At 45.8% G+C, this 25,134-nt stretch overlaps 4 protein-coding genes and 1 pseudogene across 4 annotated transcripts; 3 read left to right on the top strand and 2 right to left on the bottom strand.

The window, feature by feature from the left end:
• LOC136475787 (tubulin beta-7 chain) lies at positions 1–3,122 on the top strand. Its single transcript, XM_066473416.1, has 3 exons — positions 1–431; positions 1,653–1,922; positions 2,040–3,122. The coding sequence occupies exons 1-3, from the start codon at positions 38–40 to the stop codon at positions 2,711–2,713; spliced, it is 1,338 nt and encodes a 445-aa protein (XP_066329513.1). The 5' UTR covers positions 1–37; the 3' UTR covers positions 2,714–3,122.
• A 1,940-nt stretch (positions 3,123–5,062) lies between these two features.
• LOC136475853 (dihydroceramide fatty acyl 2-hydroxylase FAH1-like) lies at positions 5,063–7,715 on the top strand (annotated as a pseudogene).
• Positions 7,716–8,460: 745 nt separating this feature from the next.
• On the bottom strand, positions 8,461–11,226 carry LOC136478001 (alpha N-terminal protein methyltransferase 1-like). The gene is made up of 8 exons (XM_066476322.1): positions 10,922–11,226; positions 10,669–10,807; positions 10,375–10,433; positions 10,039–10,158; positions 9,845–9,946; positions 9,189–9,243; positions 8,923–9,020; positions 8,461–8,841 (listed from the first exon to the last, which is right to left on the bottom strand). Exons 1-8 carry the CDS (start codon positions 11,141–11,143, stop codon positions 8,713–8,715), a joined length of 924 nt encoding a protein of 307 aa, XP_066332419.1. The 5' UTR covers positions 11,144–11,226; the 3' UTR covers positions 8,461–8,712.
• A 1,561-nt stretch (positions 11,227–12,787) lies between these two features.
• On the bottom strand, positions 12,788–16,018 carry LOC136477991 (uncharacterized). The gene is made up of 11 exons (XM_066476311.1): positions 15,711–16,018; positions 15,064–15,252; positions 14,882–14,935; positions 14,381–14,491; positions 14,209–14,271; positions 13,893–14,147; positions 13,598–13,756; positions 13,502–13,529; positions 13,345–13,415; positions 13,114–13,173; positions 12,788–13,009 (listed from the first exon to the last, which is right to left on the bottom strand). The coding sequence occupies exons 1-11, from the start codon at positions 15,957–15,959 to the stop codon at positions 12,941–12,943; spliced, it is 1,308 nt and encodes a 435-aa protein (XP_066332408.1). The 5' UTR covers positions 15,960–16,018; the 3' UTR covers positions 12,788–12,940.
• A 2,021-nt stretch (positions 16,019–18,039) lies between these two features.
• LOC136477985 (probable transcription factor At4g00390) lies at positions 18,040–19,037 on the top strand. Its single transcript, XM_066476298.1, has one exon. It carries the CDS (start codon positions 18,085–18,087, stop codon positions 18,862–18,864), a length of 780 nt encoding a protein of 259 aa, XP_066332395.1. The 5' UTR covers positions 18,040–18,084; the 3' UTR covers positions 18,865–19,037.
• Positions 19,038–25,134: the final 6,097 nt, after the last annotated feature.

Here is a 25,134-nt window from a genome sequence, read left to right as displayed (position 1 = left end):
AGCAGCAGCAGCAGCAGCCAGCAGGCAGGCGTCAGCCATGAGGGAGATCCTGCACATCCAGGGCGGGCAGTGCGGGAACCAGATCGGGGCCAAGTTCTGGGAGGTGATCTGCGACGAGCACGGGATCGACGCCACGGGCCGCTACGCGGGGGACTCGGACCTCCAGCTCGAGCGCATCAACGTCTACTACAACGAGGCCAGCGGCGGCCGCTTCGTCCCGCGCGCCGTCCTCATGGACCTCGAGCCGGGGACCATGGACTCCGTGCGCTCGGGGCCCTTCGGCCAGATCTTCCGCCCCGACAACTTCGTCTTCGGCCAGTCCGGCGCCGGCAACAACTGGGCCAAGGGACACTACACCGAGGGCGCCGAGCTCATCGACTCCGTCCTCGACGTCGTCCGCAAGGAGGCCGAGAACTGCGACTGCCTCCAGGGTATTTATTATTATTTATTACTCCGCCCAATCCCACATGTGTCGCGCGCTCCGATTTGCCGTAGCTTTTCCGATTAATTGTTAGGGTTACATCCGGTTGGGTTGGGGGCCAGATCTGAGTCCGTGGGGATGTGAATGACATTAAAATGACCTCCAATTGGCATTTCAGCGAGGTGTTTTTTTCATCGACGGTCGCATTTACTAGTAATTTGTCTTGTGTGCTGATGAATCCGCCAAGTGGCCCGTGTTATTGTTAAGCATTAGCCTATGCGGCTATGCCTCTAGGTAGGTTGTTAATTGTTATGGCACTGCATGCATTGAAAGTATTGCTTGTAGCTGTGGATTCAGCTATTTTTTCTACCTAGCATGATGTAGTGATGATTGGTAATTTCCGTTATTGGGTAAGCATTGGTACAGTCTGCGTCGGATGATTTGAACAGAAAACATCATAGCTGTAGTAACTATCGGGTTTGGTCTATTTTTTTGTGGTTATATTATATTGGCGCTTTCATGATGGAACTCTCTAGAGGTTTGCTAGTCAATGGAACTTTGTTGAGGTTCTCTAGTCAATTTGTGTCTTCAACTCTTCATGTATACTCTTGTTGATTCATGTTGAACTCCTGTACCTTTTCTCTGGGTTAAGTAGCTGGACCGACATCAACTGTCGGTAGGATGGATATTTTATTAGTGTAACATGAGTGTTGGGTGTGTTAGCTTGGAATTCCACTCTGGCAGCCTACAACTTCTAATGACCAACTCCCATTAAAAAGTCTAATTAAATATTGCGTCGTAGCTGGACTGAATTATTTGGCCCACACCAGACAAAATGAATTACATGTCTTGGTGAGTATTGCAGTGATGAAACTTTATGTCTCTTGAAATTTAATTCCTATATGGTTGTTGTGTGTTAATATAAACTATGGTGTGCCCAAGTGAAGTATTTGGTAGCATGTCAAGATCAGTTCATGGGCTACCAGAGCATGGTGGTAGTATGTTGTGAAATTGACTGAATTCAAAACATCACTTAACCATGGTAACATGAATACATGATTGATTATTGTTAACAAACTTTAGTCACGTAGAATGCATCACGTTCTGATATCTTGAGACCTTCAAGTGTTGCTGTATCTTTCCAACCCATGTAGCCCAATTACATTTTTCATGCTAGGAATACTGTTTGTGTTTGTGGATAATTGAATGACTCGTTTTATTTACCTTACAGGTTTTCAAGTTTGCCATTCCTTGGGAGGAGGCACTGGATCTGGCATGGGCACCCTTCTTATTTCCAAGATCAGGGAGGAGTATCCTGACAGAATGATGTTGACCTTTTCTGTATTCCCATCCCCAAAGGTTTCTGATACTGTTGTGGAGCCTTACAATGCTACACTTTCTGTTCACCAACTCGTTGAGAATGCGGATGAATGCATGGTGCTTGACAACGAGGCTCTGTATGACATATGCTTCCGCACACTAAAGCTCGCCACCCCTACATGTAAGTTAATCCTCACTAATTCTTTACTTGCTATCTATGATACTTTAGAAATTTGATATCCTGTAGTCTGTAGTCTATTGAAAAGGTTGGTACTGATAGTGGGTTCTAACGATGCAGTTGGTGACCTGAACCATCTTATCTCTGCTACCATGAGTGGGGTCACATGCTGTCTGAGGTTCCCTGGTCAGCTCAACTCTGATCTGCGCAAGCTTGCTGTGAACCTGATCCCGTTCCCTCGTCTCCACTTCTTCATGGTCGGCTTTGCCCCGCTGACCTCTCGCGGATCGCAGCAGTACCGCGCCCTGACGGTCCCCGAGCTGACCCAGCAGATGTGGGACGCCAAGAACATGATGTGTGCGGCTGACCCCCGCCACGGCCGGTACCTGACGGCCTCGGCCATGTTCCGCGGGAAGATGAGCACCAAGGAGGTGGACGAGCAGATGCTGAACGTGCAGAACAAGAACTCGTCCTACTTCGTGGAGTGGATCCCCAACAACGTCAAGTCGAGCGTGTGCGACATCCCGCCCAAGGGCCTCAAGATGGCGGGCACCTTCGTGGGGAACTCCACCTCCATCCAGGAGATGTTCCGCCGGGTGAGCGAGCAGTTCACCGCCATGTTCAGGCGCAAGGCCTTCCTGCACTGGTACACGGGGGAAGGCATGGACGAGATGGAGTTCACCGAGGCCGAGAGCAACATGAACGACCTGGTCGCCGAGTACCAGCAGTACCAGGACGCCACCGCCGACGAGGAGTACGAGGACGAGGAGGAAGAGGACGCCGTTGCCGAATAGCGATGAACTCCGGTGCCGGCTGCCGCACCGACAGGCTTGTGTCTCTGTGAATGAGTTTGTTTTTTCTTTTCTGTGCTTGTTGTGGCTTGCATGATTGATTGGTAACTGGTTATGCTTCGGTTTTTACCATTGAGGCTGCGTCTGTGCTTCGGCTGCGGCCACTGTAATAGGTCGCCGTCCGTTTGTGTTTCGCATCCTTTGGGTCAAGTAGCTTACGGCTTTGCTCTCCTTGAGCTGGTCACCTGTCATTCCTGACGAGTATTGGTAGTGAGTGATTTTTCATCTTTTTGTGAAAGCCTGTGTCAATCTGCATCAGCCATGTTCCTGTGTGAAGCAGATCATTCAGTTATTGAAGGCTTAATTAAAGCTCCATCAGGAGCTGGGTCGGTCAGGCTGTTACGATGGTCGAGACCTGATCGGGTCTCCTGATCTCTCTGAACCAGTCAGTAACCATCCGGCGGTCGAGCGAGCGCACATGCGGATGCGGTGGGCGGACCCAGCAGCAAACAGCCATGCCTGAGGCGTTGGGTAGCTGGCGAGTGACGACGGCCAGCAGATTTGGGCGCGATGGAACCGTTTCCGAGAGAGGATTTGCATTTGCTTGCTCTGTCTGTCTCTGAATGGTTCACGTGCTGCGCCCACATGTGCCGCACATGCCCCTCCTCATCGGTGGCAAAAAGTGGCTCCGAAAGATCCCACAGTAGCCAAGATCTCAAGCTGAAGCTGCTGTCTACCATTCTACCGTAGTTACCACGCATGAATTTCACAGGAACCCCCCTGGCTATAAAAGATTTCACGGAAACCATCTTTCCCTAGCTCCAAACGTGCTCATAATCACAAGTTATAGTAAGGCCCTGTTTGGCATTGCTCTGGAGCTGAACTCCAGCAACTCCAACCAATTTTTCAGTCAAACACCCCAGCTCCAAAACTCCATGGAGCTGCCAACTCTATGGAGCTGTAGTGCAAATGGAGGTGGAGTTTCGGAGCACCTCTTCTCCTACTCTAGAACTGGCCAAAATAGATCTAGACGTGGAGTTGGGGTGAAATTACCCGCAATTGCCACTGATTACACAACTCGAACCGTTTTTCTTTCTATTCGCTCTGCCTCCCACACCCACGTGCGGCCGACTCCCCCTCCCTCCCTCTCTCTCTCCGCGAATCCGCGTGACCGGGCGACGCGCGCTGGGCGACTGCGCCCTCCGCCGGCCACGGCCCAACGACGCCATCGTCGCCCGGCGCCCCTCCCCTCCCCTCCCCTCCCCCGCCTCTCTTCCCCCTCTACTCCATCCCCCACCTTTTCCCTAGTGGAGAAGAGAAGAAGGTCTCCTCCATCCCCAACCCTAACCCTAGAGGAGAAGGGGAAGAAGGATGCCTCCATCTCTGCCGGAGAAGAAGGAGAAGAGGGCGACGTGAAGCCCCCCGCCGTCCCCAGCAAGCGTACGCGCGGCTTCCTCGCGACTAGGCGACCCCGTCCGCTGCCCTCTCACCCCGCCTGTGGCTACCGGACCTCCCCCGCTGGGCCCACCTCGCCGGGCGGCGCCGCCGCGGCTCCCTCTCCTGCTCTGGCGGCCGGAGCTCTCTGCCGCGGCTCCCTCTCCTGCTCCGGCGGACGGAGCTCTCTGCCACGGCTCCCTCTCCTGCTCCGGCGGACGGAGCTCTCTGCCACGGCTCCATCTCCTGCTCCGGCGGACGGAGCTCTCTGCCACGGCTCCCTCTCCTGCTCCGGCGGACGGAGCTCTCTGCCGCGGCGCGCCCTCTTCCCCGTAGACAATGGTGAGTTCCTCTGTAGCAACCAACAAGAGAGGATGACATGTGGGTCCTACTCAGAGGGCAAAGTGGGCATTCTACACGATTGAACATGGTTCTGGAGCTGAGACTCTCTTTCTAGCCAAACACACTAAAAACACAGCTCTAGCTCCACTCAGAGCCAGCTCCACCTGAATTTCTGGAGTGGAGCTGCTTTATCTGGAGTTGGAGCCATGCCAAACATGCCCTAAATGGTTAAGGTCAGTAAATCAGTTTTGGTAGCAAGTGAGCTTTGCTTGCTGTGCACCAGCCTTGCCAAAACAAATTGGTTAAACCGACGTGTAGCTCAGCATGCAGTTGTCCCCATCGCGAGTTCACGCACAGCAGGGCACAGCCCAATGCCAAGCTGGCGGGCAGGCGGCAGGCCCCACCCCCGGTGACGCCCACCCCCTGCCGCTATTTGGACAGAGCGAGAACCCTTGGCGGATCAGCATTTACAGACGCGGCCCTTGCAAAATCCCGCTATTTGTAAACGCGAGCACGCAGCTCAGCACGGAGGCGGGGGATCTGTTGGTCTGGCGGCAGACTGGAGACTCTGGAGAGGGGAGGAGTCATTTTTTTTTGCAGATAGCCCCTCGCGTTTGCTCTCTTATTCGGCCCGCGCCCGCTCTTGCCATCCGCTGCTCTTCTCCGTTCGCCCCTCCTCTCTCTCTCTCTCTCTCTCTCTCGCCGCCCGGGGGAGAAGGAGGGCTCCGTCCGCCGCTCCCGGGGAAGAGCCCGCCATTACTGCCGCTGGTGAGTTGCCCTGTCCCCCTCTGATCCCACTCCCTCCCCTCTCTCGATCGCATCGTGCTAGTCCGCTAGGCTAGACCCCGTGGCCGTCCGCATTGCACAATGACGCTCGCGCAGTCTAGTTTCGTAGATGTATACGACGTCGGAGATTTTTTTTTTCGCTGCTTGGGCGGCGGCGGCGGCGGCGGTTTGAGGATCCCAATGCCTTGGATCTAGACCGAGATTGCTCTGCCCGCATTTGTTGCCACGGTCTCGTACCAAGTCTGTTCAGATTCGTGCGAACATTTGACTGCAAAACATTACGACTCAAAAAAAAAAAAAACGTGTAGACAGACAATAGAGGCACACCGCACACTCTTGAGTTGTGACACTCGAGTACTGGTTGCCAAATTCGTGCTAGCATCCGCTGTGGGCGATTGAGCAAAGGGATAAAGATTTGCCTGTTGTGTGACGGAGCGCCACATGCCGATGATTGCCCGGTCAGGGAAACGCTATCGTGGGCACCGGGGAAAAGGTGGTAATCATGATACCCTCACTGGTGTGTGTCAAGGCGTCACTCTTGCTATCTACTTCGGCGTGGCTCTCCTCTCCATTGTCGTTCGCAGTTGGTTCTGCTCATCACCAGCTACGAGTTGCCCCCCTGCGCTGTTGGAGTCTGTAGCTCTATGAATCTATCTTTGCTTCCTCACTGTTGTACGTGGTATTTGATTATGTGAGATTCTGTGGTGCAGCCGTGCAGGTGTAGCACTGACTGGGGAAGATGGTTGTCCAGGAGTTAACAGTTGATCTCAACAAGCCCCTTGTTTTCCAGGTATGGTTCACTCCTAGTTGCTTCTTTGCGATGATTGTTGTGAATCTTAGCCTTTTTGAAGTAGCTTATGGGATTGTCTTTCGCACTTTGCAGTTCTCATTGCCTTTGAGCTTGTTTAGTGCAACTTTGGGTTTTTCAAAACCTGGTCTAATGTTGTAGACTGTGCCTTTTCCTCTTCAATAATTGCGGCAGACATGCTGCTGATGTATATTATGAAAGAGGAATCTCATGTGATTGTGAAATTCTGAGTTTCTGAATCTCTGAATCGATGTCCAGCTGCTTCACAGTTGACATAACGGACTTCTTTTTTTTAAAAAAAAAAACACATAACCGTCTTCTGGTTGCCTATTAATTTTGTGGATGAAGGTTGGCCATCTTGAGGAACGTTACCAGGAATGGGTTCACCAGCCTATCGTGAGCAAGGAGGGTCCACGCTTTTTCGGAAATGATGTCTTGGAGGTAACACATTCCATCGTATTGATATCTCATGGCGTTTTGGTACATACTAACAAACTTTTTGGATGTCCAGTTCTTGACTCGCACAAAGTGGTGGGCTGTGCCAACTATATGGGCTGCCTGTTGTTTGCTTCATGTTCGTGAAATCTATTTTGATGGGTAATACCATTCAGGACAGTAGTTCTGATGGCTCTATTGGAATATTTATTTGGACGCTGATTGAATATACTTTGCACCGCTTCCTATTCCACATTGAGACCAAAACCTACTGGTAAGAATGCTTCAACCATCATGTTAACAATGTCTCATTATGTCTTCCTTCTGCTCTTCAAATTGTTGTCGATGCAATGTTGCAGGTGGAACACCGCACATTACCTTCTTCACGGATGCCACCATAAGCACCCTATGGACTCACTCAGGCTTGTTTTTCCTCCAACTGCAACAGCAATTTTGTGTTTCCCGGTATATCCCTGAAACTGTTATACATGCAACAAAAGTACTAACACTATGCTTCAAACTGGATTTGCTGAACTGGAACTTTTGGCCATTCAGAAGAAATATGGCCGATTCAACTGAACCCTCCAATGTTTTGTTTTCAGTTCTGGAACCTGGTCGCATTCTTCGCAACTCCATCTACCACACCTGCATTATTTGGAGGTGGTCTGTTGGGATATGTGATGTATGATTGCACTCACTACTACCTGCACCATGGACAACCATCCACAGACCCAGCAAAACATCTCAAGGTGAGGACCTAATGCCTCTTATAAAAAAGTCATGAATTAGTCCAGCTGCTCCATGGAAATGTCCACAAGGTTTTGATTCCTTGAAACTTTGCCTGATATGCAGAGGTATCACCTCAGCCATCACTTCAGAATCCAAGACATGGGCTTTGGCATTACCTCATCGCTTTGGGACGCTGTCTTTGGGACATTGCCTCCATCCATGACACCTGGGAAGAAGAACTGACGCACATAACACAATTCTTGGCATGAGAAATTCTAGGGGATCTGTAATATATATTCAAGCCAGGGACAATCCTGGATCTGTCTTCGTGCGATGGGTTGACATGTCCATTCAGTTCAAAGTTCATGTGGTGTACTGATGTCTGTTGATCTATTCTGAATGTGAAGATAGTATTTCGCTGCCTCAGCATTGTGTGCATTGCCAGCTGTATCGAAAATCGCATGTTAACTCTTTCCGTCTAGTTCTCAAAATCAGGGCATCAGACACTTGCAAATGCAAGATTCTCTCTCACTCGTTTGTTTCCTCTTATGGGTCCCCATCATGAGTTGTCTCAGTGTGACAGCAAGGAGCATCACAGTTGGAAGACTGGGTATATCTGATGGATATTCTGTGCTTGAGTTTACAGATTCTGGAGAGTGCCGCAAATTTTGTGCGTTTGAGAAAGGTATGAGCAGCTTAGGCAACAGCTAAGACCACACAAGAAAACAATCATTGCTGTGTACCAAATGTCATGTTTATGCTAACTCAATCTGTAATGATAATAAAGAAAGGTGACCAACCTAGGAAGAACTAGGCTGTTTTTCATTCAGAAAATAGTCATCTAAATTCAAGGTGAGGGAGGAATTAAATCTGGGTGGTTAGGTACATGACCACACTTTTCACTCGAACTAGTTTAGTTATGCTCACTTGCTACTTGTCATGATAATTATAAGGAAATATGAATGAAAAGGAAGGCAAGAAGAGCAGCATTCTGAAGTAAAGAATTCAGACCATTAGAATTTGTTATGGCTGGAGAAGACACTTACTGCAGTTGCAGATGGCACTGGAAACCCAGTAAAATCATAGAGGCCTATCTACCAACTGGGTGTTTATTTCGCACCAGTTCTGCGATATTTCTTTACATTTAGACATGTTCTGGGATGTGACGGGAAAGCACATGTCAATCATTCTGATTCAGAACTTCAGCATATTCTCAGAATAATGTGATCGTGCACACTCCACAGAGATCATATATTTGAATATTTCGACAGTAACCAGGTGATACAACATCAGTTGAGATTGAGAATGAAGTTGATCTCAAAGAAATTTGAGCTTGTAAAGAAATAAAATGTATAGAAACAAAACAAACACCCCAAAAACTGATGTCCTAGAAACTTTAGCACAAGCCAGTGGCAATACATGGCCAGACAAGCCCAGCAGCTCACTGGCCACCTAGTACCCGCATTCCTCAAGAGCGGATCACACGAGGTGAATTTTTAGGCCGCCTTCTCTTTCCACTTTTCTGGATTTTTGGTTGACTGGTCACCAGTGCATACATTTTGACAGCAAATAGTTCCTCCGGGAGCTCCTTTTGGTCCTGTTTCATTTGCAGGATTAGATGGGGTGATGGGAAAGATGAAGAATAAACTAAATAACATCAGCACTTTTGAATGTTTACCTTAACACTGAGGATATATAATCCACACCTTTTAAATAGCTCCCTAAAGTATGGATCCGATCTTGTGACACTGTTATCCACCTTGTCTAACACAAAACCTGAAAAAACATACATTGTGTTCTCAGAGCAACATCAAGCATATGATCTTGTTGAAGTATAACATTAGAAACAATGCATTGTAACAATTTCCAATTGAGTACAACACCACTTTTCGCAAGAAAATATGTTGTGGTAGATAGACAAAACATATGGTACAGCAAACTCACCATTTCTTGTAATGTTCTCTTTCAGAACAAAAAAACCATCAGGTTTGAGCCCAACCTTGAAAGAAAATTAAAGTATATGCCTGATTAGAATGCATTAGAATTTGATACTATGGCGCTAATAATAGGCGCACAAACAAGACCATTTGGAAGGGTTCGTTTAATTGCATATCTAAGGAAAAAGTAGTATGATTACAAATAGTCAGCCTGTTCGGCTAGGATTATTCCCTCGTAAACGATCGTAAATTTCCAGCCGGAACAGTATTTTTCTCTCACACCAAATCAGCCAGCAGTACTTCTTTACGATCCAGCAACGAACAAGCCCAGCCAAACGAACAGGCTGAGTGTGGCTTATATAGGTGAATTGGCATTTTCTTAGAACAAAAGATTGATATACAACCAGAAATACAACATTTGTCCAAGTAATATCTGAAACATATATTCAGGAAATCTTTCTACCAGTGGACCAAGATGTTCATCTGCAAGCCATTATTTCCATGGTAAAGAATTCCATAAAACCTAAAATTGTAGTATAGCACTTATTTGCCAATACAAGTGTCAAATTTGCACTTTAAGTACAACCAAATGTTTCAATACAATCCAACAAAAAAAAACAGTGTACGATTTAAAATAAATTAATGAAGTCATAGTCAAGTCACCTTTGTACGATTAAAAAATGAAATGAAATCATCATCAGGAAGTTGCCCTATGCACCACTGAATCCAAATCACATCATATCTTCCTTCCTCAGGAGTGAAGTCCTGAGCAAGAAGTAAACTAGATTATATACAGAGAAGGGGAGAATAATTTTTCAAAGAATATCTACAGAGAGATAATGATCTACAGGTACCACCTGCAGAGGCACACAGTAAAAGTTGGCAGCCTTGTGTGAGTCTTCTCCTTGGTCCATAAATCCAGTAAGATTTTCCTGTGCTGCTTCAAGAAAATGAGATACTGGCTCCACAAGATCTACCTGAATTCCAAATTTTCAAAAAGGATCAAAACAAAAGAAGACACAACAAAAATACCACAGATCAAACATAAATAACAATTTAATTATGTATACATCAGAAGAATGGAAATAGGTCGTTTGCTGCTAGTATCATGGTAATGGTATGCTGTTCGCATACACGTACAAGATGCTGCAGTTTCTGAGTATGCATTTATCTTCAGGATTAAAGGAGCATACCTCGTTGAAATGCCTGAGAAGAAAATTCTGTGTGACGCGCCCAATACCCGAGCCACAATCTGACACATTTTGAAAAAAATGACACATAAGAACATGGCAGATTGCACACAAGGATTACCACAAAATGAACATTACACAGTAATTTACAGTAACTTTCAACAACAACAACAACAACAACAACAAAGCCTAATTTACAGTAACTTTCACAGAGCGAAATTACTGGAACAAAACTCACACAGAAACAAGCTCTACTTGCACTAGCTAAAGCTTCCTTGCAGTAATAAATAAACTCACCAAGCGCAACCAGATGACGCTTCGCGGTGCCGAACCGGTCTGCGAGGAGAGGGCGGAGGAAGGCGTCGCTGCCCTTGACATCCACATCGTTCACACACCCATAGCCTCCCAGGACCCCCTCAGTCGACGCCTCCACGCCCTACGGCACCAATTAGACCAAATTCTAAGCTAAATTTGTAAGCATGAATAAGTATTTGGATTGGGGTTTAGGGTTCAGGGAGGCCTCGAAGAGGAGGAAGAGCGGGTGCTTTACTTGCCAGTAGGCGATAGCCTTGGAGTACCACTCCTTGCGCTTCCCGTCCCCGGCCCCTTCCTCGCTGGCGCCACCGCTCCCTTCGGTGGCAGTGGCGGGGGCCGGGGCGGCTTCGACTTCCCCTGCGGTGGAAGCCGTGGCGGTGGAGCCGAGCTCTTCCTCCCACATCTCGGTGGCGTTGGAGAATATGCGGCCGGCGGAATCGAATCCGCGGGAATCCATCACTCCGGCGGCGGCGGTGGCGGTTGAGTGATGGCTGCTTCTGCTTGCGCGCGTCCTGGAGAAGGGGAGAGGGGCTCAAATGTGCTGTTCCAGCTTTTACAGGGGCCATTTAGCATATGTGAACTCACGCTGCCACAACGTTGGTGTCCACTTTTCGCGAAATCATCTATCCACGAGGTTCTTATAGACAAAATGGACATAAGACATTATCACATTGTCTCAGCGACCAAAAGTGAAGAAATTCTTTTCTTTTTTAGAAAATTCTCATGCGTCATTTTGATTTTGAGATAGTATTCTTTTGTATTTTTAATAAATTGCAACAAACAGTCTCTGAGTTGAATTTTGAGATAGTCCACTTATATAATAGTTGACAAAGCACCCCGATACAAGGTGTTTGACTGATTCCACCCGGTTTTCACCAACGTAGAGCTATTAGACACCATGCTAGATGGGTCCCATTGCTTGGATTATTCTTATTCATGATGTTGCAAAAAAGAAATTGTGCAAATACCAAAAACCACCATGGCCATTCATCGATGATCCTTTTAGTCGAAGATCTAAACTATGTTAATGTCTACACCTTCAGAAAATACTCTCTTCGGATAGCTTTTTAGACATTCTCCAATTTTTCATTTAGGCAAGTTTTGATTTTTGAAGGTGTTGCGGCTCTAACAAGACGCAAGTCACATCAAGTTCCAGGCTTCCAGCAACAATAAATATGACACCGTTGCACGTAGTGACCTAAGGAACTAGCATGTTGTGTAGTCACGGAAGGGGCCAACTTGCATGTTTTTGTTTCATGTTAACGGTTGCATGCATGCATGTAAAGGAGGAGATCCAATCAACACAAAGGCAAGTGGCATGGGGGATCCCCTAGGAACATGATTTACTAACTGGAGCGCACATTGTGGTGAACAGTGAAGAGACGCTCTATTGTGATGTTACCTTCCCCTAACCGTATCTCATCTGACAAAATGGCTAAGGCACTCACTAGAGCACGCGTTGTGGTGAAGAGACACTCTATTGTCATGTCACCTCCTCCAACGTCCATTCAAGACTCAAGAGCGTGAAAAGTAGCTACCGTTCTGTAGAGACTCGTGGGACGAGGAACAATAGCCTACATTGAGAGAACAGTAACACTAGATCATCTTAGTCTATGTAGAGTACTATTTTTAGGTGAAGCTAACAGCGTTGGCCTTGTCCTAAATTTGCAGGAGCCCTAAGTACATCCAACTTTGCAGCGCCACTTTTTGGTGGACTGGTGGTGGCAGGCTGGGTGAGGGGAGGGGTGATTTTTGCAATAAAACATGTGGGGGCCTTTGCAACAATGTCTTCGGAAGAATGAGTACAACGTTCTTTTCGTTGCAAAACCATAGTGACATATGGGGTGGTTTTTTTCGACTTTGCTTTTTTGAAAGAAATACGAGAACATAGAGATACATTGGAGATTAACATTTCATCTCCACAAACATATTAGCCCTAAGTAGTCTCTTGTAATGTAACATTATAAAGTCATCGCAAAACTTCAAGCAGATTTGGCAACGTATCTCGAGTGACCCATAAGGCCACCACTGGTGTTAGAAGGAAACCTACACTGAATAACTATTCGCAGGGTGCCTTTCTTTAACATATGATACTCGTACAGAGTGAACCATTGTATTTTTCCTCATAAGAAAAGAAACAATGCTGGTAGATCTATAGTCGGTGGTCAAGAGGCCAAAAAAATGTCAGTCTGGGCAAACTATATTCTGCCTAGTACAAATTCCGGTGTTTTTAAGCTTTTTGCTACTATTATTGTCACACGTTGAATCTGAAAAGCATGACATCTCCTTCCTGCACAACATAATCCTTTCCTTCCAACCTCAACTGCAGTCAAAGTAACAGATTAAATAAACAAGCAAAGAAAGCATATTTTTAACTACATGTTTCAAATCACTGAATGTAAGGTTTAGCAGCGCAAATATCTTTACCAGCCCTTTCTCCCTTGCTACTCCAAGAGAACCAGCTGCAACAAAATCATCATAGGATACCTGAGGTGTGGTAGTAATCATTGTACAATTAGTAAATATCAAACAAAAAAAAAAACAGGCAACAATATATCCAAATTCCATAGAGTTGAAGTATTGGCATTTGTAGTGATATATCATAACATGTAAACTGAAATTTGTCATTAAATTCCCATCAGTTTGTACACAGCTTACAGTTTCAGCTCTGATGAATCCTTTCTGAAAATCACTATGAATAACTCCAGCTGCTTGTGGCGCAGTCATGCCTACAAGTAGAATTACATGCAGTTATAGTGATTACAAAAACTTCTTCAAATATTACAATAAAAAAAATTGTGAGGAAGAAAGAAACCTGAAAGAATAGTCCAAGCTTTTGTTTCCTAAAAGGACACAGTTAAAGGTCAGTCAGTTTGTGTTTACTGCTGGAAAAAAAAACCTTTAACAGCACAAAAGATGCACCTTTTCTCCAGGTTGTGAAATAGGTTCTTAATCCCAATAGATTATATGTTGCTTTTACCAAATTTCCTAGTCCACTTTCAGCAACGCCAAGAGATTTTAAATATTCTACTCTCTCTTCCAAAGGTAGCTCAGCGAGTTCAGCTTCAACCTGTTTATGCATTCCATGATTTTGTTAGCATAGGTAGAACACATCTGGGTAGGCAACACCACTCAGGCAAAAATATAAAATTATTTCACAGAAATTTCTTCAAAAGCTTCTTGTAGTTTAGATGCATACAACAAACCTGAGCTGATATTGTAACCATACCAGACTGCAAGTCTGATGCTGCTTTAGCCACCTCTTTGACATGAGGCTTGCTATCAGGTTCAGCAAGATCAGATTCTGTTACATTAGCAACATAAATGACAGGTTTCATAGTTAGCAGACAAAGATGTTGTATAGCTTCTTTCTCATGCTCAGCTAAATCGACCGATCTTGCAGGCTTTCCTTCCATAAGCGCCTGCTGAATTTTTTCCAATCCTGATTTCTCTGCTTGTTCCTAAGTAGTTACAACAGTTAGAACATAAAACATAAAGGCCATCAGAATGAAAGAATCTTACCTTCACTTTTACTTGCACATCTTTAGTTTTGCTCTTGTTAAGCTTATCTAGCCTCTTCTCTATCTACAGTTAGTACACAACTGTCAGCAGTTGGAGAGGATCATAGATAGTAATAGAAGTTTCTTTTGAATGCGTGATAACAAGACGAATGGAAATTCCTTCACCAAATTACCTGTTCAAGATCCGAAAATATCAGCTCTAGGTTAATGACATCGATGTCTGATCTGGGATCAACCTTGCCATTGACATGAACAATATCGTCATCCTCAAAGCATCGCACAACCTGAGAATCCAGTAAAAAAGAACAGATAATAGTTACTCCTACAGCCTCGACACAGCTAATATCTTATAAGAAGCTCATCCAATAATATTTTGCTATCTCCAACAAATAAGAAATGATCTTTCGCAAAAAAACAAAGAAAGAAATGATAATGATGCACCAGCAGTGAGTTGCAGTGTTGGATAAGGATAACAGAGTGGCTCCAATTTTACTTCACATATCACATATCAGTAAAATTGGAGAAACAAGGGATATCTGATGGAGAAATAGAGAATTGTATTATTATAGCCTGTAAAGTATAAAGATGCAAGCAGGATGGCGCACAGTAATTGACAGCCACTAGAACTTGGGCAAATATATCAGAGCTTAAGCATACAAGTACAAGATACCAACCTGAAGTATAGAATCCACTTCACGGATGTTTGAAAGGAATTGATTTCCTAGTCCCTGTTGTCAATTGTCAACAATAATACTGAATACCACTATGTATAAACTAATCTGAAACCATCTAAACTTTGCTCAGCAGAGTTGGAGCTATCCTGCAGGTAAATTGAAGACAATGACAAAACGTGTACCTCTCCTTTGCTTGCTCCTTTGACGAGACCTGCAATGTCCACAAGCTCAATAGATGTTGGGACCGTCTGCTGCGACTTGCTTAATTTTGAGAGCACCTGCAAACGAGGATCAGGGATAGCCACCACACCAACATTTGGGTTGATGGTGCAAAAGGGAAAGTTTGCAGCTTGTGCCTTCCCGTTTTCAACCTGAAAAAAAAAATGAAAACAGATTAACATCAAATTATTCCTGGGAAGAACCTGTCCTATGTATATCACATACATTTCTCCACTCGAAACATTTTACTGCAACAAGTACAGAGGGCAACTTGTGCAGCAGCGGAACAACACAAAAGAACATGATATTTTGTGAACTTTATTGACTCTTAGTCTCTTACAAATTATACAAATCTACAGTGTCAGCCGTTCCACAAGAATGTCTATGTGGCAAAACGTAGAACAGTTGGCGTCCACCGACATCCACCCAACATACACGCTACAATTCCACCCTATACCGAGCTAATGAACGAATCCAGAAGAATATATATAGAGAAGAAAAGAACCTACACATTTCTCTCCCATCTAGACTCCCCGGTTATTACGACTTTTGACAACACGAATTCCTCCCAGGAACAGGAAGCAACGAAACAAGCAAGCTTAGTACTCACAATGGCGTTGAAGAGGGTGGACTTGCCGACGTTGGGAAGCCCTACAATGCCGGCGCGGAGGCTCATGCTTATCCGTGCCGAGCGGCCGGATGAGAACCGCCGGGCGCGGCTGGCCCGGCTCCAGCGCCAGTGCTGGAGTAGCGCCGACGAGCCACACGGGGAGGGCAGGGTCGTCGCGGTCTGCGCCGCCGCGGGTGCCCGCGTGAAGCCCGCGAACGCAGAGCCGAGCGCGCGCGACACCGTCGTCATGGGCAGCGCCGGGAGGAGTTCGTGGGCGGCGCGGGAACACGGTGGGGGCGTACGGTTCAGAGATGAGAGCTGAGAGATGGATAGATGAATGGCACGTGAGCGGCGCGTGATGGCTTTCAAAACGCACGTGCGATTTGGCGAGGAGGGGATTCTTAACTTTTTTACCCACCCTTGGGAACGATGCTCGTTTTGGGCTTCCCAACGTAAGGTCTCGTTTAGATCGTAAGTTTTTTCACTCTCTTTTTATCACATTAAATTTTTGATATATGTATAGAGTATTAAATATAGATAAAAAAATAATTAATTATATAGTTTGATGGTAAATTACGAGACGAATCTTTTGAGTCTAGTTAGGCCATAATTGAACAATAATTGTCAAATATAAACGAAAGTACTACAATGCAAAATACTGATTTCTAACCTCAATCTAAACAAGACCTAACAACGGTGGTATGCTTTAATTTTCATGTCTACTGGGTATTCATGTCGAGGTAAGTGATAGCCTCATTGTTTGTCAGGGAGTCTTACAAAAGCAGCGGTGGTTTAATTTAACAAAAAAAAAAGTGAAAGCAGCAATCCAAGCGTGCGTGGGAGGTGAGGAAACACACCGTCGATGACGTTTGGTTCCTAGGGACCATAGTTGCTGCCTGCGTCTACCCTCCCAAACTGTAAAGCTGAAAGTAACGTTTTAGGAGAGAGAAAGGTAATGGGGAGACCTAGAGATATAAGTACATATGTGGCTTGCATTATGAACCAGTCTATGTCTATATGGAATCAACGTCTTTCATGAAGCTAATAATCTATGTTAATATGCGTTGGTGGCGTCATCAAAACCATTGTATAAGAATGACATCTACATTTATGTCACCAGTGAGAAAAGCTTTTTACTCAATTTTTTACTAATTTTGTCGATGTGGTGAGACACTGCATGCCGATGGAGAAGCCAAACTCCAAAATATCCCTCTATTTTCTGGCTTAATGCATTGGCACATCTCCAATGTTCAAGCTTTCAATTACTTTATTTGTTTCACATCAAGCAGAAGTCAAATTATGGCAAATCTAACATGGTATGAACAAACTAAAGGTGACATAGCTATTGGTGACGCTAACTTGAGATGGAGTAGACTTAGCGTCGAAGCACATGTGGTGGGATTCAGTATCATTTGCTTGGTGGCACTTGCAAAGGCAAGTACACGATTGGTGGCGTAGAACGGCCCACTGTCGTAACCCGAGGAGCCGAGGCCGGGACCAATTTTGGGCAAGTTTTGACACCATGACAATGGGGCTCAATGGCATCTATTCTAACGGCATGCCTAGGCTGACCCACGACGTCTATTCAATGTCGTGGATCCAGGTACCGTCGTTGCCACTAGTCACCCTGTGCTATCGTCCTTCGAGACTTGTGGCATGCGGGGTCGTGGCTATGATGGGGTAGCTCACTGACATAGCCACTGCAGTAGCAAGGCACGAGCTCATCAGCGCGTGGGTGCAACCGAGGGCCACAACAGCGAGTTGGACGCAATGGCGAGGTATGCGACGCGGATGGCTATAGTGCGCTTCGGTGGCGAGGTGGAAGGTGCCAATGGTGATGACAGGCATAGATCCTATCGTGGCCTTGGATGGAAGTAGCCTGGCGGGACATCGCGAGTGCGCTTGAGGCCGTCGTCCTCGATATGGGCCATCTGGTCGATACGGCGCACGTAGTCGACTGCAGCGGCTTAGACGGGCTCGTCGGCACGTGCGGACATCCACAACGCCCGTGGTGGTGAGGCAACTGTAGAGGCACAGGGACGACGATGCGGTGGCGATGCGTGCAAGGGCAACGGGGGTACGGCGTGGGATGGTGGCACGCTGACATGTCTCGCTACGTTAGTAAAATTTTTAAAAGATACCTTGAATTTTTAGATACATAATTTTTACTATATGATTACATATATACTGTGTCTAAATAAGTAGTAAAAAGAAAAGTTATAATTTGCTAAAAAAAGAAGGGCATACCCTACCTAAAAAGGCAAAAGCTAGATATCCCGGCGAGGAGAACTGATTGGTTGCAAATCCACCGTTAAACCCCAAACAAAACCTGATACCACAACTTCATAAAACCTCGCCGCCGCCGCCGCCGCAGATGGGATCGGAGGAGCGCCCCTCGCCGGCACCCTCGGACGACACCACCACCACCGTCTCGGACGAACATCTGAGTCCCCCGTCATCACTTTCCACAACCTTCGACTCTGCTCCCGAATCCGATGTCTCCGCCGCGTCCTCGCTGTTCTCGGACGGCTCTTCAGGGCCCGACCCCGAGCCCGTCGTTTCCAGAAAACCCCGCCCGCCACAGCGCTCGTGGCCGGACTCCGACGAGATCGCGCTCCTCGAGGCCGTCGCGTCGCACCGGCAGAAGCACGGGCGGCTTCCGTCGCCCGACGACCTCGTCGCCGCGCTGCGGGGCCGCCTCCGCGCGGAGGACCGCCTCAGCGCCGAGCAGGTCGCCAAGCGGCTGCGCGCGCTCCGCTCCCGGTACGACAACGCCGCCATCCGCCTCAAACGCGGCATAATCCTGCCGAAGGACGGCGACGTCACCATCTACAAGCTCTCCAAGCTCATCTGGGCGGACACGCGCACGGGGAAGAGGGAGAAGAAGACCCGTGCGCCCGACGCGCGCGAGGACCCAAGGGGGTTTGACGAGCTGACCGAGCTGTACCCTTTCCTCTCTGCGGAGGCGGAGGCGATTGATGCGAGGTGCGGCTACGGGTCGTTGAAGAGGGCGTTCGGGCGCATCGGTGACGACACGGCGGCGCGGCTGGAGGCGAAGCTGAAGAGGCAGCGGGTGGCGGCGGCCAGGGCGAGCGCAAAGCTTGACAAGCTGAGGACGAACGTTGCCAATGCGCTTCAGGGATTTATCAAGTGAATGGTGATTTCTTCATCTTCTTTCTGTTCGTACATGGATTGCCGTAGAAAGACACAGTAAGATTGGCTCCTTGGCATGGTTTCATGATTGACATGTTATCAGATTCTTTGTGGCAAGTTTGAGGGCACCATCAACTGCAAATAATCTGAAATGTCATGCCGTGAATGGTTGGCATTGAGTTTGTTTTGCACTACCATTGTCTGAGCTAAGAACCGGTTTTCAGAAAGAAAATAAATTTCCCCTCAGCAACACCATCTTATGGTTTGAAGCTGCTAGCACGCACTATCTAATGCAAATGGTAGTTACAGCATTACACACGACGTATGGCCAAAACATTTCATGAAGCCCATCTAATGCAAATGCAAAGAGTGATGATATTTCAGGCATAATGTTGTGTTTTGCATCGATGGGCAATTTTGATCATCATATCAAGTTAGGGCAGTGTTTGGAAGGGTTTCTGCTCCCAGATTATCATACAGAGCAGCTAGAGCTTGGAGCACATTCCAAACACTTCCCTGCGAGAATCTGTGATTGTGACTATGACTATGTGATTCTCTGAATTCTTTATGATTCAGAATGCTGACCTTCCTGTGTTTTCTTTTCCCACGCCCTTTTGATTGTCATTACAGGTATAGCTCAAAGTAGCTTGATCAGTAGTGTAGTAGTAGTAGGTTTCATTGTAGAGTCCCCTTGTAGTACTCAAAAAATTTATGAAACTTGGTTACCTCCAGTGCTGCAGTTATACGATTTCAAACTCTTTTATCTCTGCAATTGTAGTCTGGATGTTGTGGGCAACTCATAATAAAATGTCTATTGAGCACAAATTCTGTACTGAAGTTCTGCACAAAATCGTTCTAGCTTGCAGAAGTGGCGGACTTTGTTGAAGGAAGCTGATCATGGATCTCTGGAGGATTATTACACGTGCCAAGTAAAAGTTGTTAGTTGATCTCCACCAATAGGCCTTGGGCCCTTGTCTCTGCTCCCTGATCGGGGGAGCCCAATCCTAATACGGTTGGTGGACCCATGTCGTACATCACATATAAAAGAGAGGTGGGAATCACGGCTCGCACTACGAGGTTCAACGGAGCCGTCGCCATCTCACCCACAGAAAACCTAAACCGATCTAAAGCGTGCTGCCAGCGACGGGAAGCCGATCCACCACACCGTCGTTTCCTCTGCAGGGTCACCACGGTCTTCACCAGCGCCACTGGACTTCATCTCCACCGCGCTGGAGGCCTACTACACCGCGGCACCGGCGTCCGTGAGGCTACAGTCAAGGTGTGCAGAGGAACCCGAAGCAAAGGTCTACCGGTTCTACGGTTACACAGAGAGGTAATCTACGATTCTAACATTGGTACCAGAGCCAGGTTACCAGTGTGTAACCCTAACCCTAACCAGGTAAAAGCAAAGTGGAAAAGAGACCGAGGGCGGCGTACGTCACTAGAACCGGTCACCACCGCCACCGCGCAGGGAAAAGATGCCGCACCGCCGTTCTCAACGGCGCACGGAAGAACAGAAAGGTTCCCCAAGCCTAACCCTAACTCGCATGAAGAAGGGGAAAGGAACCGATTCAGATGGGAAGGGAACCCATTCGGATGAACTCCGAAAAGGAAAAGAAATCAAAAGAAAATGAAACCCTAACCCACCCAATCGGTCAAACAAAGAAAAGCAATCAAGATCTAAATCCGATTGGGGAACAAGGGACAAAGAAAACAGTGAAACCCCATCCCCAAACCCTAACCCTAGTACCCCAATCGGTTGAATCCGTAGAAAGACGCAGATTCAAAAGAAAAGAAGGGGAAGAAGGGAAGGGAGAAGGACCTACATCGCTGTGCGTCGGGATGGCCCTTCGCCGGCGCGGGAGAAGAAGAGCTGAGCCGGGGGCAGCTGCTCGCTGGGCTCGGCCAAGGGGGCGCCGCGGCCAGGCCGCTCGACGGCGATGTGCTCACCCGTTGGGGAGCACGCACGTCGGCGAGAGGGCCGGCGACGGCACCATGGTCGCTCCACCGCTCGCTCGCTCGCTGTCTCGCTCTCGGTCGCTCACGGTTGCACTGCACTGAGGAAGAAAGAGAGCGGCGACAGAGAGAGAGTGGTGACAGAGAGAGAGCGAAGAGAGAGAGTCAAAAGGATGCAAATGAGCTAGGGTTTGGAGGGCGCGGCCACGGGCGGGGTTTTTGTTCTCCCTATCCGCACACGCTACCGTCCGATCAGAAATGAACGGCGCCGGTTGATCGGGTTGACCCGCGGCCCAGGCGAGCGAGCGCACCGGCGCTGCTTTGCCGGCCCAGGCCCAGGTTGCGGCCTGGGTGCAGCAGCGCACGCGGAGAGTAGATGGGCTGGGCCGTTTTGCCGGCTAGGCTGAATGTACAGTACTGAATTGAAGCAGTTTCTGTTTTTCCTTTTTTCAGTAAATGTTTATTTCCTGGAAATTGATTAATGGCTTAAAGAAAATAGAAAAAGTAATTTTTCCCAGTGGGTAAAATTCAAGAAATTGAATTATTTTTCCGCTGCTAAAGAGAAATTGTTTATTCTCCATTTAATTTGTACCAACGTGATATTTAATTGGAGAAAAAGAAAGTTATTCCGCTGCTAAAGAAATTATTGATTCTCTAGTTATTTTGAACCAATGTGGTATTTAATTGGAGAAAAAGAGGTTTTTGATATGATTATGATGTTGTTATTTTCTGACCAACGTTGTTAATAACAATATCGTAACTTTAATGATTTATGCATTAATTCTATTTCTGCCCAACGATGATGTAGAATTAGTGTATAAGAACAATTGTAAATTTTAATGATTTATGCATTAATTTTATTTCTGCCCAACGGTGATGTAGAATTAGTGTGTAAGAAAGTTGTGAAAGTTAAAGATTTATGCATTAATTCTATTTCTGCCCAACGGTGATGTAGAATTAGTGTATAAGAATAGTTGTATGTTTGATTTTGATCAACGTTGGAATAAGGCATGCAAATGGTGTTATTTATATGTTAAGAAAAGGTTTGACCTAGTTTTCATCTTGGTTAAGATGGACTGGGTAGTCATCTCACCGTGTCCCACTAATTCTGTGGCACCGGTGAGGGAGATAAAATAGAATGATACCGATTAGGCAACTAAAGAAAGGGATTTTGAATCCTAAAAGATGTCCTTTGACTTTGAACATAGGAAGTGGGTCACTGTCAACATGAAATGTTTGACTGTGATAAAGAACATGATTGAGTCTGCAATTGTGGGCTAAATCCCAGTGTGTGACACGGTCACCGAATACCTCGATAGAATAAATAGTCAGTTCACTGGCTCTTCAAAGACATATGCTACCTAGCTGATAAAGCAACTGGTGACAGAGTGTTACTCTGATAAAGAAGGCATAAGAGAGCTCACGATGCGTCGTTGAAATTATGGCACTGTTGTTTAGGCCATATTCTGAGGGGGAGAATAGAAAGACAAGTTAAGAATGATATTATTCCTCTATTAGAGCTCTCAGATTTAGAACAATACAAAGAATGCATAAAAGGAAAGTGAAACGCAGGAATTTTATAGATTATTCACACAGACATCTGTGGTCAGTTTCTTGTAAAGAGTGTGGATGGTAATGATTCGTTCATAATATTCACAAATGACTACTCCCATTATGGCTATATTTATCCAATCAAAAAAAGAAGAGAAGCATTGGATAAATTTAAGATATTAAAGATCAAAATAGTCAGATCTGACCGTGGAGGAGTACTATGGTCGGCATACCCCATATGGTCAAGATTCCTGGACCTTATGCAAGGTTTTTACAGGAGAATGGCAAAGTAGTCCAGTATTCTATACAGGGCGAATCTCAGCAAAATAGAATAGCTGAAAGACGATATGGTGCGCAGTATGATAAGTTACTCTACCTTACAGTTGAATATGTGAATGGAGGCGTTAAAAACCGACATTCATATTCTCAATAGAGTACCAAGTAAGTCGGTGTCCAAAACACCGTATGAGTTGTGGACAGGAAGAGTACCCTCACTAAACACTTACGTGTGGGGGGAGAGCACTGCTGAGGCTAAAGTATTTAACCCAAACATTAGGAACCTAGATCCTAAAACAGTAAGTTGCTATTTCATTGGCTGCCTAGAAAAGTCAAAAGGTTTTCGTTTCTACTGTCCAGAGAGATACAAAGTTTGTGGAAACAAGACACACTGTTTTTCTAGAGGATGAAAAGATGAGGGGGAGCATGGTAGCTCGAGAAATTAACCTTGAAGTGAAGCGGGTGTATGCGCCCACTCCAATGATTCATGAGCCAATTTTCTCACTACATGCTGTCGCTGCACCGACAGTGCAAGATACTATGGTGTCAGCACCTGTTGTTATTCCACCTGTGGCAACAATGAATGAAAATGAGAAACCTGTTCTTCAGGATCCTATAGAACCTATTACCACACATGAGGGGGAGCAACAACAGCCTCAAATAGAAGATGTGCCAAATGTGGAGGCCCCTAGAAGGTCTCAAAGAGTTACTAAATCAGCTATACCTGCTGATTATGAAGTGTACAACACTAAGGAATTTTAAATGGAGGATGATTCCACCTCATTTGAATAAGCCATGAAAAGTAATCATTCATCAATGTGGCTTGAGGCCATGGAAGACGAAATAAAATCAATGAATGCCAATATAGTTTGGGACTTGGAAATAATTCCTAAAGGAGCCAAAACAGTAGGCTGTAAATGGGTCTATAAAACAAAACTTGACTCTCAAAGGAATATAGAGAGATATAAAACGCGACTTATGGCAAAAGGCTTTATGCAAAGAGAATGGATTGATTACAATGAGACCTTTTCTTCAGTCTTATGTAAAGATTACTTCAGAATCATAATGGCATTAGTGGCACATTACAATTTAAAATTACATCAGATGGATGTAAAGACAACATTTCTCAACGGAGACTTAGAGAAAAATATTTACATGGCATAACCGAAAGGTTGTCATGGAAGAAAAAGAACGCATGAGATGCCGCCTAAAGAAATCCATTTATGGATTAAAACAAGCTTCAAGACAATGGTAATTGAAGTTTGATAAGACAATAAAGAATTTTGGGTTTAAAGAGAATGTAGAGGACAATTGTGTCTATGCAAAGTTTAAGAATGGGAAGTTTATCTTTCTTGTCCTGCATGTGAATGATATCTTACTTGCTAGTAGTGATGTCAGCCTACTACATGAGACAAAGAAGTTTTGTCCTCAAAACTTGATATGAAAGATCTTGGTGAAGTCTTGTTCGTTCTAGGGATTGAGATTCACCGAGATAGAAGAAAAGGAGTATTAGGACTGTCACAAAAGGCATACATAAGAAAGAATCTCAAAGAAATTCAGTATGCATAAATGTAGTCCCTCACCTGCTCCTATAGTCAAGGACAACAGATATGGAGATTTTTAATGCCCTAGGAACCAATATGAGCTCAATCAAATAAAAGTGGTTCCATATGCTTCAGCTATCGAAAGCTTACAATATGCTCAAGTATGCACGCGCCCTGACTTGTCATTTGTTACCGGGTTACTTGGCAGATTCCAGAGCAATTCTGGATCAGAATAATGAAATTGGTAAAGAAAGTCTTGCATTATTTGCAAGGAACGAAAGGCCTTATGATGACGTATAGAAGATCTGATTTACTCCATATAGTGGGATATTCAGATTCTGATTATGCGGGAGATGATAGAAAATCTACGTCGGGATATATATTCACTCTCGCAAAGGGGAGCTATTTCATGAAAAAGCTCAAAGCAAACCGTCACTACATCGTCTACAATGTATGACAGTTTGTAGCGTGTTATGAGGCAACGGACAGGTGAACTGACTAAAGAAGTTCATACCCGGTTTGAAGGTGGTTGACGACATCTATAGACCACTTAAGTTATACTGCGATAATAATCTGGCAGTACAGTATGCTTACAACATAAGTCAAGTGGTGCTGCCAAACACATTGACATAGAGTATTATGTTGTGAAAGATAAAGTCCGGGATCAAGTCATAAGTCTTGAGCATATAAGTATAGAAAAGATGCTCGCGGATCCGCTTACAAAAGGCTTACCACCCAACGTGTTCAGAGAACATGGTGTTCAAAGAACATGTAGCTAGCATGGGTTTAAGGGAAAGCCTAAAATTCCTGAAGAAAAGAAGGTCCAAAGATAAGTATCTATTTCAAAACATAGTAGTGTGTTGTAGCTGTTAAGTCTATCGGCAATGGACCGTGACGATGAGATATGATCTATGCGCTAATCTGTAATGGAATGAACAAAAGTA

This window comes from Miscanthus floridulus, chromosome 1 (assembly GCF_019320115.1).
Source record: "Miscanthus floridulus cultivar M001 chromosome 1, ASM1932011v1, whole genome shotgun sequence".
Lineage (NCBI taxonomy): Eukaryota > Viridiplantae > Streptophyta > Magnoliopsida > Poales > Poaceae > Miscanthus > Miscanthus floridulus.
The sequence above is the reverse complement of the archived record's forward strand: the minus strand, read 5'-3'. Positions and strand labels throughout refer to the sequence as shown.

Excerpts from the sequence above, each read along its gene's own strand:
- LOC136475787 (XM_066473416.1), top strand. The coding sequence starts at position 38 with ATGAGGGAGATCCTGCACATCCAGGGCGGGCAGTGCGGGAACCAGATC. Across the intron at positions 432-1,652 it reads GAACTGCGACTGCCTCCAGG|GTTTTCAAGTTTGCCATTCC; the intron begins GTATTTATTATT and ends TTTACCTTACAG. Across the intron at positions 1,923-2,039 it reads AAAGCTCGCCACCCCTACAT|TTGGTGACCTGAACCATCTT; the intron begins GTAAGTTAATCC and ends CTAACGATGCAG.
- LOC136478001 (XM_066476322.1), bottom strand. The coding sequence starts at position 11,143 with ATGGATTCCCGCGGATTCGATTCCGCCGGCCGCATATTCTCCAACGCC. Across the intron at positions 10,808-10,921 it reads AGGCTATCGCCTACTGGCAA|GGCGTGGAGGCGTCGACTGA; the intron begins GTAAAGCACCCG and ends TTGGTGCCGTAG. Across the intron at positions 9,021-9,188 it reads AGAGAACATTACAAGAAATG|GTTTTGTGTTAGACAAGGTG; the intron begins GTGAGTTTGCTG and ends ATGTTTTTTCAG.
- LOC136477991 (XM_066476311.1), bottom strand. The coding sequence starts at position 15,959 with ATGACGACGGTGTCGCGCGCGCTCGGCTCTGCGTTCGCGGGCTTCACG. Across the intron at positions 15,253-15,710 it reads CCACCCTCTTCAACGCCATT|GTTGAAAACGGGAAGGCACA; the intron begins GTGAGTACTAAG and ends TTTTTTTTTCAG. Across the intron at positions 14,492-14,881 it reads AAGTGGATTCTATACTTCAG|GTTGTGCGATGCTTTGAGGA; the intron begins GTTGGTATCTTG and ends CTGGATTCTCAG.
- LOC136477985 (XM_066476298.1), top strand. The coding sequence starts at position 18,085 with ATGGGATCGGAGGAGCGCCCCTCGCCGGCACCCTCGGACGACACCACC.